This window comes from Symphalangus syndactylus, chromosome 4 (genome assembly GCF_028878055.3).
Source record: "Symphalangus syndactylus isolate Jambi chromosome 4, NHGRI_mSymSyn1-v2.1_pri, whole genome shotgun sequence".
NCBI classification, from domain to species: domain Eukaryota; kingdom Metazoa; phylum Chordata; class Mammalia; order Primates; family Hylobatidae; genus Symphalangus; species Symphalangus syndactylus.
The window spans coordinates 59,324,913-59,346,156 of NC_072426.2; the positions used below are offsets into that span (position 1 = coordinate 59,324,913).

A 21,244-nucleotide genomic window follows, 5' to 3' on the forward strand; every position below is an offset into this window, starting at 1 on the left:
CCTATTTTATTCTCAAATCAGAAAAGAAATAATTAAACCTACAGGAGGATGTTAAGCATCATGCCAGACATTGTAGCATTCACTATTACCTGTGAATTCACAATGGCCGTGAGATGTGAGATGCAGATGAAAATGCTGCCTTACCTCCTTCCTCAAAGTTTGAGCCATAATCACCCGTAGGAGTGGACCATAAAACTGGTATTAGGGGCATTCACTATGTGTCTTCCTAATCCTCTGGAACCATCACCTCTCTGATTTTTACTAACCAGATTATGCTGCTGGTATTGATTCTTCTGACTAATGCCTCACTGTTACTAGACCTCCAATTTCAGTATAAAATATTCACTACTGCTTGAAAGGTAATATGTTAAATTGCTATCAGCCATTAACACATAGTGGTGAATGAATGTCTTTTCCTTTATTCTTTGCTGCAGCTAAGTGTATCTGAGGTTTAGAAACAAAGTGGTTTAAGTTTAAGAAAATAAAAAGACAGAGAGAGAGAAGGGAATAGGGAATTTTGGAGCCTGAGCCACAATAAGGTTAACTGAGGATGCTACAGTTGGTTTGTGGCCCCACAGGGTTCCAATGTAGGGTAAAACAAAGCAGAGTGGAGAAGGCAGCGGGAAGTTTGGGGGAAGGGAGAGGGGGCAGCAGAATGCTGAAATGGAGCAGAATAGAAGAAAGTGAAAAATAGAGAAATCAAAGGCTAAATAGAAACAATTTTGATAAGGCTGACCATATTTTAAAGAGATTACGGATTTCTGTGAAGGGATAATATCAAGAAATTATTTCTAGTGAGTTAAAACATTTAGTTAAATATTGCCTGCTTTACACATTCAGCACAAATGCTTATAATGAAACACTAATGCGTAAAGATTATTTATTTATGGTTCTCAAACAGAAATGGTATTGTATCAACTCCACTGGGTACGCTTTGTCCGGTTTGATTTTCTAATTAGCAATTCTTAGCATGATTAAATGCTAAATACACAGCTGTGTAAGGCTTCAGCTGGTAGTAACCAGTAGTGCCTAATACTGACTTTTTAAAGAGAATAACAAAAGTACTCAAATACTGGATATAAACCTTTTGAGGCCTTATTCCCTATTCAGCTGAAAGAAGTAATCAACATAAGCACTGATTGTATACAATATGTGAATAAAGCTTGTATCTATGTATTATTTGTCATTTCTGTTAAAAAGTTATGTGGACTAGATGGAAAATAAGCCTAGCTTAAATAATGTATTCAGTTGAAATCACATATATAACATATTACCATGATTTCCATTACACTGTAATTTTAAAAGACTAAAGTTATTGCTAAGCAAGTCTAGAGGGATAAACTATACCATCCGTATCAAAACATTATCAGAATCCCATATGTTCTGAAAAATGAGCTTTGTATTCATATGAAAAGTTGTATATAATCTAGTACATAAATAACTTCTCTTTTCATTTTTACATTATCTCTTCTTGTAACATCTAATGCTTCTAAAAATTGGAAACAATAGAGACTTTTCTGTCTTCATAACAGGAAACTGACTCAAATTACATATCAGAATAAATTTCTGCTCTTTAAATTTGTAAATATCTGGTAAACAAGCCTCATTTGAAGTTTTATTTACAAAGCAAGTTACTTAAAACTTAGCTGAAATAAATGGATCTTTTTTTATGAGGGGGAAAAGCATTTGAACTTTACCAAAATAAATTTGCAAAAGCTTGAAACATTTTTCTATAATTTCAGTTTTTTCCTTAAAATGTTTCTAAATAAATATTTTACAAAATCTTTTCCACAAATTCTCTATCACAAAAAGCTGAAAGGTATAATTTTTAAAAGGTAAGAAAATTATGTATATGGCTTGATGCATTTCAAAATTCTCTTTAAGATTAAACTTGAAGAAAAAAGGTCTTTCAATAAAAATGGTAATTCAATTATATTCTCGGGGGAAAAATATGTACTTTCTGTATTGTACAAAATCAAATAATACGGTGGCTTGAATTTTTTTTTTTTTTGAGACAGAGTCTCACTCTGTCACCCAGGCTGGAGTGCAGTGGCACAATCTCAGCTCACTGCAACCTCTGCCTCCGGGCTTCAAGTGATTCTCCTGCCTCAGCCTCCTGAGTAGCTGGTATTACAGGTGCATGCCACCATGCTCAGCTAATTTTTGTATTTTGAGTTGAGATGGGGTTTGATCATGATGGCTAGGCTTGTCTCGAACTCCTGACCTCAAGTGATGGTGGCCTGAATTTTTAATCATTGGTTTTTAAAAAACAAATATTACTTGTCTCAAGGCTATTTAAAATTATTGCTCATGGTTTACTAAAAAAAAAAAAAACAGTTTCACTAGTACACAAATTGGAAAATTGATCCTTTTCTATGCCTCTCGCTTGTCCATCCTCTGCAAGACTCCATCTTTATGAATTATCAGAGATCTGCCAACTGCACTAGAAGTGAGAACGATTTAAGAATGGAAGTCTGTATAAGGTCCAAAATTTTCTCTTTCACACCATCACTGAAGTGGAAGACACTTTAAAGACCGTCCAAGCCCTATCACTGACCCACTCACAATTTAGTGATAAAAAAAGGTAAAGTGATCTTGTCAAGGACTAGATATTCACCTGGTTCCCAGTGAGTACTCTGTCACCTCTACCAATGGTCTGATGCCAGAAATGTAAGTAGATTTGTTAAAGGAGAGTATAAGTTTAGTCATTTATTACTATATATCTACTTAGCAACAACTAAAATTGTCCAGTGACTCAGGACCACAGGTATACATACCCAACTAACTCATGGAAACATCCAATTCACCAACACCAATAAAGGATGGACCTATGATATCATTTTTTCTAGTTATCTTTTATCCTTTCCTAGTCATGACTTCTCAGAATTCTTGGAGACTCCTCTTCCTTCCTCCTCTTCCTTGGAGAGTCAATAAGCCACTGCATTTATTTCCATGGCTTTACTATAATCTCTTGGAAGGTAACTCCCATAACTGAATACCCAGCATTGACCTTTCCTATCAACTCCATGCTCACATGTTCAAACATCAATTTGACTTTTGAATCCCCTCATATACCCACAGGTTTCTCAAATTCAATATGCCCCCAATTAAACAATGTATTTTCCTAAAGAACTTCATCCCTTACTCTTTCGCATCAAGGAAATGCCATCCACCAGTTGCTCAAGCAAGAAAACTGGGTTTTTAGGACCGCCCATCACTCAACTTCACCCCATTCAATTCTACCTCCCAAATATACTTGGAATTATCCCACTTCTCACCATCTCTGCAGCCATCAATGCACCTCTGAGCTACTGCAACATTCACTCAATTGATCTTCCCTGTCTCCTCTCTTCCCCTTTTATTGTTTTTTTTCCACAAAGCAACCAGAGTGATTCTTTTTTTTTTCAGACAGAGTCTCACTATATCCTCCAGGCTAGAGTGCAGTGGCGCCATCTGGGCTCACTGCAACCTCTGCCTCCTGGCTTCAAGTGATTCTCCTGTCTCAGTCTCCCGAGTAGCTGGGATTACAGGAGCACACCACCATGCTTGGCTAACTTTTTTATTTTTAGTAGAGATGGGGTTTCACCATGTTGGTCAGGCTGGTCTCAAACTCCTGACCTCTTGATCTGCCCACTTTGGCTTCCCAAAGTGCTGGGAAGACAGGCGAAGCCACCACGCCTGGCCCAGAGTGATCCTTTCTAAAAGTAAATCCAATCATGTTAAAGCCCATCTAAAGCCTCAGAAGGAAATCCAAACCTTGGACAGTGAACAAGGCTTTGCATATCATCTCTGTTCATCTCTCTAAGGTCACCTCAGTTACTCTACCCTAGCTCCATGCCATCAGCTTCTCAGCCCCCACTGATCTTTCTCAGTTCTTCAAAATGTAAAGTCCTTCCCACTTTGGGATGGGTGTTGGTTGCCTGGAATACTCTCCTTCCATCAGCTGTCTCCACCTTCTCAGGAGGCATTACTCTGATCGCCTGAGAAGACTCCTCATTTTCTATCACTGCATTCTTTTGGCTTCTGTTACAGCAGTTTAGCTTTGGAAATATAAATCATATTAATTTGTTTACATCTTTATTATTTCCCCTATTAGACTAAAGCAACACAAACAAAAAAACTATGGATTGCACTTAACATTGCTAGCTCAGTGCCTGGCACATATTAGGTACCCAATAAATCTGCACTCAATGTATAACTAAATGGCCATCTATCCTTTTTAAGTGTGGCCATCTCTTTGTGGTTTGTAAAACCTTTTCAATGTTATACATGTGAAAAAGTTCTAAGAGGACTTTGTAGTTAAAAAAAAAAAGTCAAGTCGGTTTATCTGTTTCTCATCATGGCCTGAAAACGGTAGTCAAGGAATTTAGTTAGCCTCAAGGTTTTAACAATATTTATCAAGTCAATTAAGTTGCTTTTCACTGATAAAAAGTCTGGAAATTTATAGTGTAATAAAAGTTTTATTCCATTTTTGCAAAATAAATTAGGCAACTGTATTGGCTTTTGCAACTTCGGATTACATTAATTCAAAACATATGTATTGAAGCCCATACTGTGCAAGCACTGTAGTGCTAGGAATGAAAGTGGGTGGGACATAAAAGTTGACTGATCTGAGATCCCTCAGTATTGCTTCCTCCATTATTTGTTTCTGAAAGATTTACAATTCCTTAGAACCTAATGTTTTTCTTAAAGATCTGTGCAAATCAAATCTTTTTAAATGCTATCAGAAGACCTTTTCTCTAAATCTAATTCAGTATAAAATAATTCAATAGACATTTATTAAGTAGTTACTATATTCAATGAAGTATAGAACCAAGTCAGCTTACTTTGTAAAGTTTATTTTTACTCTATCACATATCCAGGGAAGAAAAAAGCAGAAGAAAATTAAGGGAAGTTAGTATCCACCATGTGGTCTTAAGTTTCCCCTCCTGCATACACCATAATTTTTCTGAAAATCCACCCTGTCAAAGGCCACCCATATGAAATACTATATGTAAATGACCACTTTTATAGGAACTTCTTTGAAGTTTTAGGACAAAGGAAGACATGCTTGTCTGTCTCTTTTTCTCTCTCCTATCTAACAGCAGTTTCATCTCTCACAGCTCTTTCTAGAATAGATGCTCTGTTAACCAACTAATTAACTCTCTATGTTTATATTAATCAGAATTCTTGAATCTTCTCCTCAAAGTGGTTCCTACAAACAGCAATAAATGCTGCTTTACCAAAATATACCCGAAGGCCAAAAGCAAATGGTGAAGATGAATTAAAACAGGGAGAAGAGTTGAAAGTTATTAGTTCTGAGGCCCTTACCTATTACTGACATGGCTGTACATGGCCATTCTATTTAGATCTATATCTTAAAGCAAGAATTGATCATTCAACAGCATCATCTTAGTTTCACAAAATGGAACTGTAAGGTAATGAGCTGTTCAAATCTACAATGTAATCCAGGGCTTTTTTAGTTATTGAAATCTAGATACATACCCATTTGTTTGGGTGCAATTTACACTGAAAATAACTTTCTAAAACAGAGAAAATCTTTAATTACCAGAAAAAAGATTCTCATACAAAATACATTATGCAATGCTATTAAAATTTATGGATCACATGGATTGTATGAGTTTAAATTAATGGTTCTCAAATAGTGGCTGGTCCTCTGACCAACAGTATCAGCATTACCAGGTAACATGGTACAAATTATTAGACCCACCCCAGATCTACTAAGTGGCCTACAATCATGTGCTGACAAGAATTTCATGGAATTCTGATCTAAACAATACTGAAAGAGAATACAATACTGAAGGAGAATACAAGGGATACAATGGAACATTACTTTTCTTTTATTGTTGTTTTTGTTGAGATGGAGTTTCACTCTGTCGCCCAGGCTGGAGTGCAGTGGCACGATCTCAGCTCACTGTGACCTCTGCCTCATGGGTTCAAGCGATTCTCCTGTTTCAGCCTCCAGAGTAGCTGGCACTATAGGCATGCACCACAACAACGCCCTGCTAATTTTTTTGTATTTTTAGTAGAGATGGGGTTTCATCATATTGGCCAGGCTGGTCTAGAACTCCTGACCTCAGGTAATCCGCCTGCCTCAGCCTCCCAAAGTGCTGGGATTACAGGTGTGAGCCACCGAGCCCTGCTGGGATATTAGTTTTAATGACAAAAACCACAATTACTTTTGCACCAACCTAATAAATAATATAGGAAGAAGTCAGTATAAATATTGGGGTTGGTTGCTGAGTCTGAACCTTAGAAGAAATTACTAAGGCTTTTTTGGCATTTCTAGGTTACTGAGTCTAGTTCTTCAGGGTCTGAGTGTGGAGGAGATTCAGTACAATGCTGGGCTAGAAGGAGGGCAATCATGTATTTGCCTAGAGTTCTCCCCTAAACTCCCTCAAAAATGAGAATCACAGAGTCAGGAGAATGGATAGGTGTGGAGCCAGCAGAAGAGGGGCTGGAGTCCCAGTTCCTCCACTGAAAGGCCTGAAAAATCACAGTGTCCCAGAGGTTAAAGAAGCCAGCATTCTGATGAAGCTACTCCCTTAATGCTTCTTTCTACCCTAGAGAAGATATATCTATCAATTTCTGTTCATTTCTTAAGAAACTCCAGGTGATCTAAGAACCACATATCTCACACAATTGTCATCGTCCTTCTACTTCAGTAAGAAAAATAATGGAAGAAAGAAAAAAATGATCCCCAAGATGGAAACAGACGTACCAGTGTCAATTGCCCGAATGAAGAGAGGTGAAACCATAGATGCTCCACATCCCTCCTATATCTCTATCCACTCTCCTGAGAACCATTCTTCTCCTCGGCATGTGGAAAATAAGAAGTGATCAGTGATTCCATACTCTTGGCTCACTGTAAGTTACAAGGGTTATTACAGCAATAATAAGAGTAATAGAGTAATAACTGCCACCACCAGGTATTGTCATGGCTCTCATATACCAAAAGTCCTCTGAAGTAAGTACTGACATGCTATCCTCATTTTAATTAGGCTGATTCCTTTATCCAAAAGAGTCATATGAAGGTAAGACTAAAAGTCAGGGCCATTTGACTAAAAAAGCCCCTGTTTTTCCACTTTGGTATTTTGTACAACAAGGAACATACCTGGAGAGGTGAAATACAGTTTTTTCATATACAAAGCCAGAAAATAGGTAGTTTGTCTTCAGTGCCACTGATTTGTCACAAGTTCATGCTTACACCACAAAATCTGAGCTCAGAAATAGATCTGACAAACCCTTTGGCAGTAGCAATTTAAATTTCATAAATAGACCTGTTTGGCTTGGAATAAGAGTATTTGTGAAGAATATCATCCCCCAAAACTAGTGTCAACAGTAATTTAATTGAGAAAATTGTCATTTCTAAAAATTATCAGTTTAAAATATTTCCCTTAAAAATATTGCCAGTGTTTGACTTAATACCTAAATGAACAATTCTCTAGGGCTTATTAAAGCTTAAAAACTTAACAATGTGTGCTGGGGTTAAAATCATGTCAGATCTTGCAATATCAATTCAAAACAAGTTTGTTTGATTCTGTTCATATATTGGATCTCCTATCATATCAGGAAATCCTTGTAAGCCCATAATGCTTATAGAAGCAGATGACAAGCTATTAAAAACTACAATGTTGCTTAGAAAATTTCTGTATCAGTGAACTGAACAGTTAAGTCATTGACAGTTTCAATAGTGCTTGATTTACTTACTTCCTGGATAGATTTCTTTAACAAGAAATTTGGTTTCTTACTACAAATTTGGTTTCTTACTACAAAATAATAAGAAAATACATGATTAACCTATAAAGCGTCTGCAAAAACATTTTACATTAATGAATTCCCTTAGAGAATTTATTTTTTCTGCCAAACTATCAATTAACAGTTCATTAAATATTAAACTTTTATTGAGTGCCAACCACTTTTCAGGCATTCAGGCTATAGAATATCAACCTTTTGAGGTACTCACATTCTGGTTAAGAGAGCCATCCAACAAACAAACAAACAAACAAACAAACAAACAAACAGTAGTTAAAGTACTATCATTTCTGAACTCAGAATTAGTAACTGGAATGAAATTATTAGTCTCTTATAAACATTGTCATCCTCAATTTTCTGACCCCCACATAGCTAACAACATAGCATAGTACTACTATATAGATGAAGCTTTACATCTCCAGCTTTAAATTTCATAAGACAACAAATTGCATATGTAATTATCAATAAAATGGCCTTAATTTTCCACATCTGCTGCAACCCTAGACCAAGTCTTTTACCCCCAAGGACCCTGGTCCCATATCCAAGCCTAGAGACTTCTTTCATTAATGGTGAAATCAGCTTTCAATCACCATATGTAATAGGAAGTAATGGCTTCTATGTTAATCAAGGTATAGAAAGCCACTATTTTGTTTCTTCATTTCATTTTTCTTCTCATAAACTCACCTGCTCACAGTGGCTAATCTAATAACTCTGTTGCTCAATCTCTCATTGTCCCCAAGATCATTCTCTGAGGGAGTCCAGCAAATAACAAAATGACAAACAGTGAATATCTCCTGGTCTAGTCCTTGGTCCCATGTGCTTTCTTATCTCTGTTTATCTGTTATCTCTCGCCAAGACTATGCTTCCTTAAATAAAAATGTCTCCACAACTGGTGAACCTAAGATGCCCTAATACTCCTAATGTGGAAATATAGCATCTCTGAAGAGCACCAAATGAGTGCCATGCTGCCTCAAATCATCTTTCAAGACAGCAATAGCTGGCCTGACTTTCAATACTGTCCCTGTTTATATGCATATTAGGAAGAGAGAAAAGACTATTTTCGTTCACAATTGGGTAATGGTATGGTTATCTTCTTTTCTCACCATCAGTAACATTAGTTATTCTAATTCATTAAAATAACTTAGTACCAGCTGGGGCAGTGGCTCATGCCTGTAATCCCAGCACTTTGAGAAGCCAAGATGGCCTGATCACTTGAGGTCAGGAGTTTGAGACCATCCTGGCCAACATACCGAAACCCTGTCTCTACTGAAAATATAAAAATTAACTAGGTGTGGTGACACACACCTGTAATTCCAGCTACTTGGGAGGGTGAGGCAGGAGAATTGCTTGAACCCAAGAGGCAGAGGCTGCAGTGAGCCAAGATCACGCCACTGCACTTCAGCCTGGGTGACAGAGCAAGACTCCATCTCAAAAAAAAAAAAAAAAAACAAAAAAACTCAACAACTTAGCATGGATTTTGGGGTTGCTTAATGGCTGGGACAGTATACAGACACAAATTTAGAACAAACAGATGATAGTTATAATATTAACATTGTTGCACTAACTGAATCACCTATTTTTGGCAACTATTTCTATTTGATACAGTTCATTAAATATTAAAGTTTTATTGAGTACCAACCATTTTTCAGGCACTCAGGTTATATAGTATCAACCTTTTGAGGTACTCACATTCTAGTTAAGAGAGCCATGTAAAACAAACAAACAAACAACAACAAAAACAGTACACCAACAACAAACAGTAGTTAAAGTGCTATTAGGTGCTATAAGAGTTCAGGGCTGTAGAAGTTGAAAAGTGGCAGAGGGCAACTGCCTGGCAGCCTAGGCCATTTCAGCCAATGGGAAATCATCTAAAAAGTATCACTTGAAACATTTACTGTTTAATAACTATTAGATTCCCTGAGTAAATATGTACTATTCTTTGGTGGATTATCTGCTAATAAAATTAATAAAAATTAAAATCACTTTCCAATTAGATGTCATTATTTCATTCACATTTAATATTTAAAGGATCTATTTGGCCAGGCACGGTGGCTCACACCTGTAATCCCAGCACTCTGGGAGGCCGAGACACGAAGATCACAAGGTCAGGAGATCGAGACCATCCTGGCTAACACGGTGAAACCCCATCTCTACTAAAAATATGAAAAATTAGCTGGGTATGGTAGCACTTGCCTGTAGTCCCAGCTACCTGGGAGGCTGAGGCAGAAGAATCACTTGAACCTGGGAGGCAGAGGTTGTAGTGAGCCGAGATCATGCCACTGCACTCCAGCCTGGGCGACAGAGAAAGAGATTCCATCTCAAAAAAAAAAAAAAGAAAAAAAAAAAGAATCTATTCGAATAGGGGCCTGTCTACAGACCTCCTTCTTGATCAAAGGATTTTTATTTTTTTATCTTTATCCATGTTCTCTACTAGCCTGCAATGATAGAGTAGGTAAACCACTATATGAATGTGATCCAACTCAGAATGTGATTCAACTCAGAATTCTTCCCCTTAGTCCACATCGTTTAAAGACTCCTATTAGAGGCAGCCAGGTAGTAGATGATAAGTTGTCTTTCCAGGCACATTTCTGACATGCATTTTAAAATGATTTCTACTATCAAGGCACACAATTTCTTCACTCTACACTGACACAACATTTTGTAATCAAAAGCATTTGAATTTAGGCTGATTTAGTTTATCAAATCTCTAAAGCATAAATAAGAGTCCATATGGTTTCATTTGACTTGAGTATTAAGCCCTGACAATCTTTGAGAGATATAAAATAAATAAGATTCAAAAAACTGCTGTCTCTGCATGGTTTTATCCACAATTATAAGTAAGTAAATGACTAAAATTAGTGACAAGAGATGCAATCACCTTGAAAAAACACCTAATAAACAGAAAAACAACCCACATTACACCTGACTTTGCCACAGACTATCTGTGTGGCTTTTGATGAAGTCTTTGTATCTAATATGTGAGAAATGGATGGACTATTCCCTATCTCTATTCTACCTACTTTAAAGGAAAGAATAAACAAAATGAATGGAGCCGAACTATATGCTCTCTACAGGATTTCTTTAGGATCAAACATTGTGAAAGCTTATTTAAAATGTCCTTTATAAATTTTCTCTACCCTTTCATCCCAGGTTGTGAAATTCAGTCCCACTGTCCAATCATTTACAGACATCTGGAAAACCTAATCTATGCCCAGTGTAAGATACCAGGGCAATTAACAATTAAGCTGCTATATGTGAATCATGTGTTCTATGCAGCTACTTTCTGGGCCCTCCTGTGTTACTGTCACAACAATGCCCTGTAAATAATACAGGCATTTGAGAAACTCATTAACTTTTAGAATGAAAAGGTACAGTTTATTATCTCAAATAAATCTACTAGAAAAATCTCACTGGGAACACGTGTTCATAAGCATATAAAACAACATCAGAATAAGGAATACCTGAAAGAGTACTGCACATCATTCTTCAAAATACTCCCTGCTCAAAAACTATAAATAACATTCTGTAATGAAAACAGCCCTTCACAATGATAATCTAACAGACTTCCAATAATAATAATATACTTATCTATGTCCACATACTATATATAACACATGCACACATGCCATGTCTGTGCATGCAACCAAACTAATTGGCACAAAGCAAACTTTGTAAATAAAAAACACATTTCAAAAGAACCACTACAAATAGCACAGAGGAAAAAGAAGAACTCCACAAAGAAAGTCAAGCCAGTGTCAAATGAGAAATTATGGCAAATTAAAGGATATTTTGAGTAATACCTTATGTCAAGTACCAAAAACCACTAAAAAGATGTTTTTCATGTAAAACAAAATAGTGACACTAGTAAGGACATCTGTGTGCAGAGGAATCCAAGAGAGAAAAAAATGCTTGGATGGTAGAAAAAAAATTCTCACATGCTATGCATCTTTTTGAAAGGTAGAGTATTGAAAATAAAACAAAGTATTTTCCTACACTTATACTGTGTCATTCAAGTTGCTGCAACTCAAGACAAATATACAGCAGGAACTGGAAGGAATGAAAAGGCAATCAGGACAGGACTTTTTTTTTTTTTTTTTTTTTTTTTTTTAGACAGGGTCTCACTCTGACGCCTAGGCTGGAGTGTAGTGGTGTGATCTCAGCTCACTGCAGCCTTGACCTCCTGAACTCAAGTGATCCTCCCACCTCAGCCTCCTGAGTAGCTGGGACTATAGACATGCATCACCATACCTGGCTAATTTTTATTTATTTATTTATTTTTATTTATTTATTTTTTTTATTTTTTTTGAGACGGAGTCTTGCTCTGTCCCCCAGGCTGGAGTGCAGTGGCGCGGTCTTGGCTCACTGCAAGCTCCACCTCCCGGGTTCACGCCATTCTCCTGCCTCAGCCTCCCGAGTAGCTGGGACCACAGGCGCCCGCCAACACACCCGGCTAATTTTTTGTATTTTTAGTAGAGACAGGGTTTCACCGTGTTAGCCAGGATGGTCTCGATCTCCTGACCTCGTGATCCGCCCGCCTCGGCCTCCCAAAGTGCTGGGATTACAGGCTTGAGCCACCGCGCCCGGCATAGGTTTCACTATGTTGTCCAGACTGGTCTCGAACTCCTGGACTCAAGTGATCCTCCTGCCTTGGCCTCCCAAAGTGCTGGGATTACAGGCATGGGCCACCGTGTCTGGCTCCTTTTCATCATATGCTTCTTCTTCAATCAAGTGACCGAAGAAGAGAGACATCACCCAGATGAAAACCAAAGGGAGCTGGCAGAAGGGGAGTGTTCTAGCTGGGAAAAGATGATGGCCTAGAGAGAACAAGCATGATTTGTGTAACATTTTAAACGTCTCAAAGGCAAAGACACACCTTGATTACCAAATCTTTTAGAAGCTGCTTCTAAAATCTGATTTTAGCTACCTTTAGGAAGGTGACTCTGCCAGAGAAGATTTGAGGATTCAAAATGAGCTTGGATAAATTCATGAATGGCTAAGATAAGCTGAGATTAATCCCTATCCTTTACAGTTGACGTCAGAGAGAACAAGTGTGCCCTCATAGCCTCCAGTGGCTGTATATATTTGAAATGCTGTGGGTGTACAGGCCATTTCTATGTTTCCATGTTACATGAAATATATCAATATATTATTTATTAAATATAACTCTAATGGCCATACTAGAAAAGCCTACAGGTCGTATATTTCTAATCACCTTATTGCCTCATGACAAAATTCAGCCATGTGATTGTCCTCATCTATATGAGAAAATCTGGATTTACTCTTCATCAAAGCCCTGACAGAATTTTTAATATGTAGTACCAGAGCTAGAAATCAACAATTTAGCAAAATTGTTTTGAGTGGCTATTTCCAGAGGTAGGATTAAAAGTAATTTGAATAGAGAAAGTCTCACAACAAGCCCTACACTTCCTAGTAAATGGGATCTGATGTTGAGGTTAAATTGGGAGATTCAATCTGAGGTTAGAAAACTCACTACAATAGGTATGTGTATGCCTTCTGCTAATGTGGGTTACCTAATAAAAAACAAGGATGGTGAACAGAATATCAAGGGATTTACTGTTGGCTCAACCAGTAAAAAGAATTTAAATTTGACATAGAGAACAGAGTTTCTTAAAGTGCCATTGATTCCATCATTGAAATGAAATTGCAATAGAGCATGCTTTCCTTAAAACCATTACATTTACTTACTAGCTTAAATTAACCGACTCCCTACTTTGATGGAAGTTACCACCTCACTTTCATTATTGGACATAAACTAGTGGTAATAACCTCCCAGAGAAGAACCTCTGTTCACTGACCCGAAGCTAAACATACATACCTGTAATTGTGCTATTTGGGGTAGAACAGAGGGGATTCTGTGTGTAATTAAAGATAAAATCACTTATACTCATTAAAACTAACCATTTAACTATATTCTCCTCACATACTATAACTATTACTTAATCAGAAAACTACTTCCCAGCCAGTCTATTGACCATATGGCATAGTGGTCTTTTCAGTATTATAGAAATGCTCATTCAAAGCAGGAATGTTTCCCAGGGAAGTGGTGGACCCACATGAAGGGACTTTGGAGGCCCCATGTCCTAATCATCTTTTAGGGTACAGTATATATACAATATATATAAATAACAAATCGTATCTCTTCCAAAAATCAAAATTGACTTTTACATTAAAAAAGAATTACCAAGGAATTCAGCAAACCTTACTTCTGGTAGTGGGCTGGCCGGTTTGGTTAGGATTCCTCCTACATAAACAACATTAGGCAGAGTGGGTCTTGGGAATTCCAGTGCTACGTCAGTACACAGCATCCACAGGCTGGACCCATGAACCAAATCATACATGGACTTCTCTGGCAGCAGGTTGTACTTCTGCATTATCCTTTCGTATTTGGGAAGAACCAGAAAGCTGACCCCTAATCTGGAAATGAGGTAAACACCGGTATTTTTCATCCTTTGCAGCAAGTTCATGTGGTCTGTGAGGAGTGAGTTAAACTCTGGGACATATGCTAATGGAGCAGGAGCACCCACTTCAGCAGGATACCAAAGGCCAGTTGAAAATACAGCATATTTAACCCCTAAAAGATGAGCTATCACAAATCCACACATATCATTAGGGTCCACCAGCAGCAGGTCAAACTTTTCTTTCTTCAGACCCTGGATCAGGGCATGGTTGCCAACCATCATGTCACAGTTCTTAGTATAGTGATCCAGTATGTCAAACAGTTCGATTGCTGTCAATCTCCCAGAGAAAATATTCCGCATCTTGGACTGTAGGAAAGCATCTGAGGTGGTACTGTTAAAGATCCCTGGGTAGCGCTGGAGGCTGTAATGATTAGATGGGGCGATGTCTCTGCCTTCAGAGAGGAGGAACACTGTATGGTGGCCTCTCTCATGCAAGGCTGAGGCTAGTGTCTTGAAAATGTACATATGGCTTTCGAACATAATTGGCGGCACGATGATGATTTTGGCAGCCTTCGCTATCCCAACAGCACTCCAAAGGAGCATGAAATATGGAGTGTAAGACTTCATAGCTGTAACAACAACCAGAAAACAACTTAAAACAAAATACAATGCTCACCATTCAAAACAAGCAATCACAAAGCATTTTTCCCCAAAAATATCTGATCTAATACTTTGTCTAAAAAAAAAATCACTATTAAAAATTATCCTGATATTTGTTCTAATTACCTCTTTATTTTTGAAAGATTAATTATGTTTAAGTATAGAATTGAAAGCAAAGCTGACATAAGCTGAAATATATTAAAAATGGCTGTTTGGGAAGAAAATTGAATTAGTAAACTATTTTCAAATATTTGAAATAACATTTTGATAAGGTTGAATGACATATAATATATCTTTTTGGAAGAATATCTATGAAATATCTATGGAACATCTGTTCATCTTCTAATCGAATGTCAATGTTAATCCCAGGAAGAAGAGCTGACCTTTTTAATTTCCAGGTATATCAGCATGCGTCTCTTATTTAAATCATTTTAATTCAATGGTTACATTTGCAGTTATAATCAAAGCATACCAAAGAAAGATGGTTTTAGAAAATAATTATTTTGAATGGTAGTTTGGTAATTCTGCAGAAAAGACTCTTTTCCAGAGGAAAAATGATCTTTAACATATATTTTCCCTTTACCTAAATACCATAATTGTCCTAGCAATCTATATTTATGTAATCTATGTCAATTTGCTGATGCATTTCAGGGCATTATGTAAAAGAGAAAATTTTTTTTATTATACTTTAAGTTTTAGGGTACATGTGCACAATGTGCAGGTTTGTTACATATGTATACATGTGCCATGTTGGTGTGCTGCACCCATTAACTCGTCATTTAGCATTAGGTATATCTCCTAATGCTATCCCTCCCCCCTCCCCCCACCCCACAACAGTCCCCAGAGTGTGATGTTCCCCTTCCTGTGTCCATGAGTTCTCATTGTTCAACTCCTACCCATGAGTGAGAACACGTGGTGTTTGGTTTTTTGTCCTTGCGATAGTCTGCTGAGAATGATGGTTTCCAGTTCCATCCATATCCCTACGAAGGACATGAACTCATCATTTTCTATGGCTGCACAGTATTCCATGGTGTATATATGCCACATTTTCTTAATCTAGTCTATCATTGTTGGACATTTAGATTGGTTCCAAGTCCTTGCTATTGTGAACAGTGCTGCTATAAACATACATGTGCATGTGTCTTTATAGCAGCAAGATTTATAAACCTTTGGGTATATACCCAGTAATGGGATGGCTGGGTCAAATGGTATTTCTAGCTCTACATCCCTGAGGAATCGCCACACTGACTTCCACAATGGTTGAACTAGTTTACAGTCCCACCAACAGTGTAAAAGTGTTCCTATTTCTCCACATCCTCTCCAGCACCTGTTGTTTCCTGACTTTTCATGTTAACAGATACGTGTAATAAAGTTGTCTTTTATTGTTTTTAGAGATAAATATACTATACGTGGGGATCATATAGTGTGCAAATACACCCACTAACCTATTCAATATAATGAATTCTTAGACTCTAAATTAGACCACCAAATAGAAAAAAAGATCTAAACAATTGCTCATGCAAACTGGACACATTTCAAAAATCTCAAAATAGATTTATACACACATCACCAACACACATATAACCAAATTGATACCTATTTTTACTCCTTAGAATACATTAACCCTCCTATTTGTATCAATTCCCAACATCTAAATGCGGTTTTAACAACTATACCTTCTCAACATTCAAACACTGCAAGCAATGTAAAGAAATCAATATCAGGCAACTAATAGATTCTTCCAATAACAAGACTGAACTCTAAAATACATATATTTCCAGATGCTTTTTTCCTCTCCTACTCTAAAGAAAGTTTCAAACTATTTGAAAGTTGAAATTATACCACTAAGAATAAGTAAAAGTAATGTACATTACAAACATATAATATAAATGTCACATTATTGTAAGGGCTTTAAAAATAATTAACTTTGGAGAAGATACTGATTCTATAGTAAAGTTGACTCTATAATTACAAGATCAGTGAAGAAAGAAAATTAAGGAGCTGATCTTAGAAAAACCTTCCAAATGTTTATTCTACTGTACTGCCTCACCTATGTGTCTCTCCAATGTTGCCTTCTCACAAATCTGAAGAAGGAAAAAATGAGAGATTTTACAAGGAAATATTATGAACTCCAGGGATAAGACTAATGCCAAAAGAGGTAGGTATTCCAGCAGCTACTGCTCACTGCTGTCACTTCTTGCATATTCGAGAGGTGAGTACTTGATGATGGAACAATGGTAGAAAACTGCTCTCCCCACTGGTTTCTGGATCTAGCTGAGCAGACCATAGGTACACTCTGTTCAGCTAGAGTTAAAACTAGTTTATCTATCATAAATAACTTAAAACAAAAATGATCATAGAGAACAAATCCTTTCACTGTGCTTTTGTTTAATTCTTCCTTTTCAATTTTAATATTTTATTTCAGTAATTACTACAAAGTAAAAAGAAATCACATAAGTTTTAATGAACTGCTTATATTTTAGAATAGCACTGTCAAGATATAATTATCTTATATTTTAATATAATTATGTTATTATAATAGCCTATATTATTTATATTAAAGAAACCTGAAAAATACTCAATAGAAAGAAAACAAACTAAGCAATACAAATAAAATATGCAGACATATAAAATGCACCATAAACAAATATAATGACGAATGATAGAAATACAACTTGCAACATACATAATAGATATTTAACTTCCCTAAGTATTCTCCTGACTTCATTTAGTGCAGGAGAGGATTATTACCATCTGCAAATCTCGAAGTTATGTCAAATTCTCAACAACTGGGGACTGGTTAAATAGACTGTCATTCATTCACATAATGCAGCCACTAAAATAATCTTATAAAAAGAATATGGCATAAGATATTCAAGATTTAATGTTGACTGAAAATTAGGATACTAAACATTATAAATACCATGTTGCACTTTGCAAAATATATACATGTGTACACATATGGGAATGGTACTTGCCAAAATAGTATTGTTTTTCTCTGGATAGTGTGAATTATAAGGGTTTTAACTTTTTCCTTTTATATATTCACAAAGGAATCCACAGTGGGCATGTGTTACTCTTATTGAAATAAAAATAAATATTATTTTAAAGTAACATATGATGAAAAATACCTCATTCACAATAACAATAAAGTGTACAATATACGTTTTACACTACCAACATAGAATATTTGTTGGCTATAACATGGCCAGACTTCCCCTGAAGATATATACACAGGAATATTTTCTAAATGTATAGAAATACTTTTGTTTTCACAAAAGAAAATATTCTAAAAGTTAATCCTTCCCATGTTATAAATAGATTGATACATTTCTTCCAAATCCCACTGGATGATTTGTTGTGTTTTGTTCGAAATTTAATCAAAATTATACCTATGTTCATTGGAAAAATATAAAAAGACAGAATACATTTTTGAAAAATAAATAGTAATGATTTGGGATATCCATATAAATCTTAAAACATATTTTAAAATCCAGTAATTAAAAACTGGAATTAGCCCAAGAATTCTACATGAAATCAATGGATCAGTGTAGGAAGCCTATTGGAATTCCCTGAATAAATATAAGCATAATAGATGACAAAGGAAGTACCACAAATAGATGAGGAAAGAACAACTTATTCAATAGTGTTAAAAATTTGCTTTATATTTGAAAAATAAAATCACTATATTTTTTACCTTAAACCTTCCTTAAAGTAAACTGAATAGCATAGTGTTACAAGTTTTTTAGATAAATCCATTAAAAATATTTAGCTTTAAAGGATTATCTGGAAAGAGAAAAAAATAAGCATAAAGCAAAGAAAACAATCGCTTTTACAAATATTAGATATAATTGTATAATCATTAATATTTTTGGAATGTTTAGAACATCTGGAGCAAGCAGAGGTTTCCAGTTTAAAATGGCAGATTAAAGCAAGTGTTTCCATTCCTTTTCTCCCGAAGCTCCATTGGAAATTTGAGTGAAGAATATAAAAGCAAATAAATACACATGAGTTCTGAGAAGTGGTATGAGGCACTGACAGAGCTATAGTGGAATGACTGAACAAATGAACAAATTAGACTTGTCTCTTATAAAACCGGCAAGGATGTTATTTTTAGTAATAATGCTCAACTCTTGCAAAGGCACAGTGTAGTCTTAAGAAGTTGGTGAAAATGTAAACTGGTGTAAATGTTCTGAAATACAACTGGCATATTATTTTATAACACTACAGAAATACCAATACTTATGTACAAAAATGTCCATTGCATTCATAGCCAACAGCAAACAGCCAGAAACCACTATAAAGCCAACAGTAGATTAATTTAATTACAGTATATTTTTATGATGGAAAATTACAGAACTATCAAAAATAATGTTTGAAAATAATTTTAATATCAGAAAATACTTGTAACATAACACTAAGATCAGAAATAAAATTGTGTATATGATATATACATACATGTATATATAAAGTGATTATAATGATAATGAAGTAAAGATGAAACTGATGACAGTTTTAAGGTTATGGACTTGAACAATTTTCTTTCCTTTTCTTATATTTTTCAGGATTTTCAAAGATTTCTACCAAAAGTAGGTAATTCTTATAACAGCTATCAGCTGGCACATCCCTGGAGCTGGAGCCTTACTCTCATCCTCCCTTTGGAGTTAAGCATCTTAAAACATCAGTCTCTATTTGCTGGTCTCCACTTACTCCCCAAATGTTTACAGTCAACCTTTGAATCCACCACAGTTCTAACCAAATTCTTACTGTTAAGGGCACTAACGCTTCCCAATATTCACACAAATGCCCACTTTCCACTTATCTATTTGGACTTCCCTTTAACAGTAGCCACTAGTGATTCTCTCTTCCTCTAAATTCTCTCTTGGCTTCTGGGATACTACTGCTACTTGACTACAAGATTCTGGCAGTGGAGTAATATGCTGCCAGAATATGGAAGAAAATCCAAAATTCAAAGAATGTACAAAAATTTGAAGACTCTACACAAACTGCATTATCAGTCTACCCTTTTTTCTTCCTATTAAAAATTATTTCTATGCTTGCTTTCAAGACAGGAAGCCAAAAGCATTTTAATAGGTGTGTCTACCACTCACCACAGGGAAGGCATTTAACATTTCAGTGTGAATTAATTTGGGCAAAACAGTAAGAATATCAGGATATTGGGGTGGTACTGTACTTAAATGTTGCACATCCAAAACGTTCATCTGTAAAAGTGATTTCTCCAAGGCCAAAGGAAGGGTTTGTTTGTTTTGTTTGAGACGGAATCTTGCTCTGTCACTCAGGCTAGAGTGCAATGGCATGATCTCAGCTCACTACAACCTTCACCTCCCGGGTTCGAGCAATTCTCCTGCCTCAGCCTCCAGAGTAGCTGGGATTACAGCCACACACCACCACGCCCAACTAATTTTTGTATTTTTTTTTAGTAGAGACAGGGTTTCACCATGTTGGCCGAACTGGTCTCGAACTACTGACCTTGTGATCTGCCCACCTCAGCCTACCAAAGTGCTGGGATTATAGGCATGAGCAGCCCAAAGGAAGGGTTTTAAACACTTAGAGCTCCAGAAAACAAGTTAGATTAGCCATAATGCTTCTGTGCCTAGGTATCAATGGTTCATATATGCTGAAATTTGATACAGGAATACCCCAATATACTACTGAAATATTTTAAAGATGAAAATAGAATTTTATAAATCCCTTGTATTTCCCATTTTTCCAAAGAGACTAAAGCTAAAATACCAGAGTTTAATACCATACATGGGAGCCAAGATGGCCAAACAGGAACAGCTCCAGCCTACAGCTCCCAGCATGACTGACGCAGAAGACGGGTGATTTCTGCATTTCCAACTGAGGTACCAGGTTCATCTCACTGGGGAGTGTTGGACAGTGGGTGCAGAACAGTGGGCACAATGCACCGAGCATGAGCCGAAGCAGGGTGAGGCCTTGCCTCACCTGGGAAACACAAGGGGTCAGGGAATTACCTTTCCTAGTCAAAGAAAGGGGTGACAGAAGGCACTTGGAAAATCGGGTCACTCCCACCCTAACACTGTGCTTTTCCAATGATCTTAGCAAATGGCACACCAGGAGATTATATCCCCCACCGGCTCAGAGGGTCCTACGCTCACGGAGCCTCGCTCATTGCTAGCCCAGCAGTCTGACATCAAACTGCAAGGTGGCCAAGAGGCCAGAGGAGGGGTGCCCGCCATTGCCGAGGCTTGAGTAGGTAAACAAAGTGGCCGGGAAGCTCGAACTGCGTGGAGCCCACTGCAGCTCAAGGAGGCCTGCCTGCCTCTGTGCCTCTGTAGACTCCACCTCTGGGGGCAGGGCATAGCCAAACAAAAGGTAGCAGAAACCTCTGCAGACTTAAATGTCCCTGTCTGACAGCTTTGAAGAGA

The 21,244-nt window shown here is 36.8% G+C and overlaps 1 protein-coding gene across 4 annotated transcripts in view; it reads right to left on the reverse strand.

Annotated features, from left to right (window-relative positions):
• The window catches only part of UGT8 (UDP glycosyltransferase 8), a 92,677-nt gene that overhangs the window by 41,330 nt on the left and 30,103 nt on the right, over positions 1 to 21,244 (reverse strand). For 3 of the 4 annotated variants that reach the window (XM_055274738.2, XM_063637957.1, XM_063637958.1), the window contains exon 2: positions 13,980 to 14,803. In XM_055274738.2, coding sequence (XP_055130713.1) covers positions 13,980 to 14,801 — 822 coding nt within the window. In that variant the 5' untranslated portion in view covers positions 14,802 to 14,803. Of the gene's footprint in view, positions 1 to 13,979; positions 14,827 to 21,244 lie in introns of all 4 variants that reach the window. The other variant, XM_055274739.1, reaches the window with a different exon arrangement.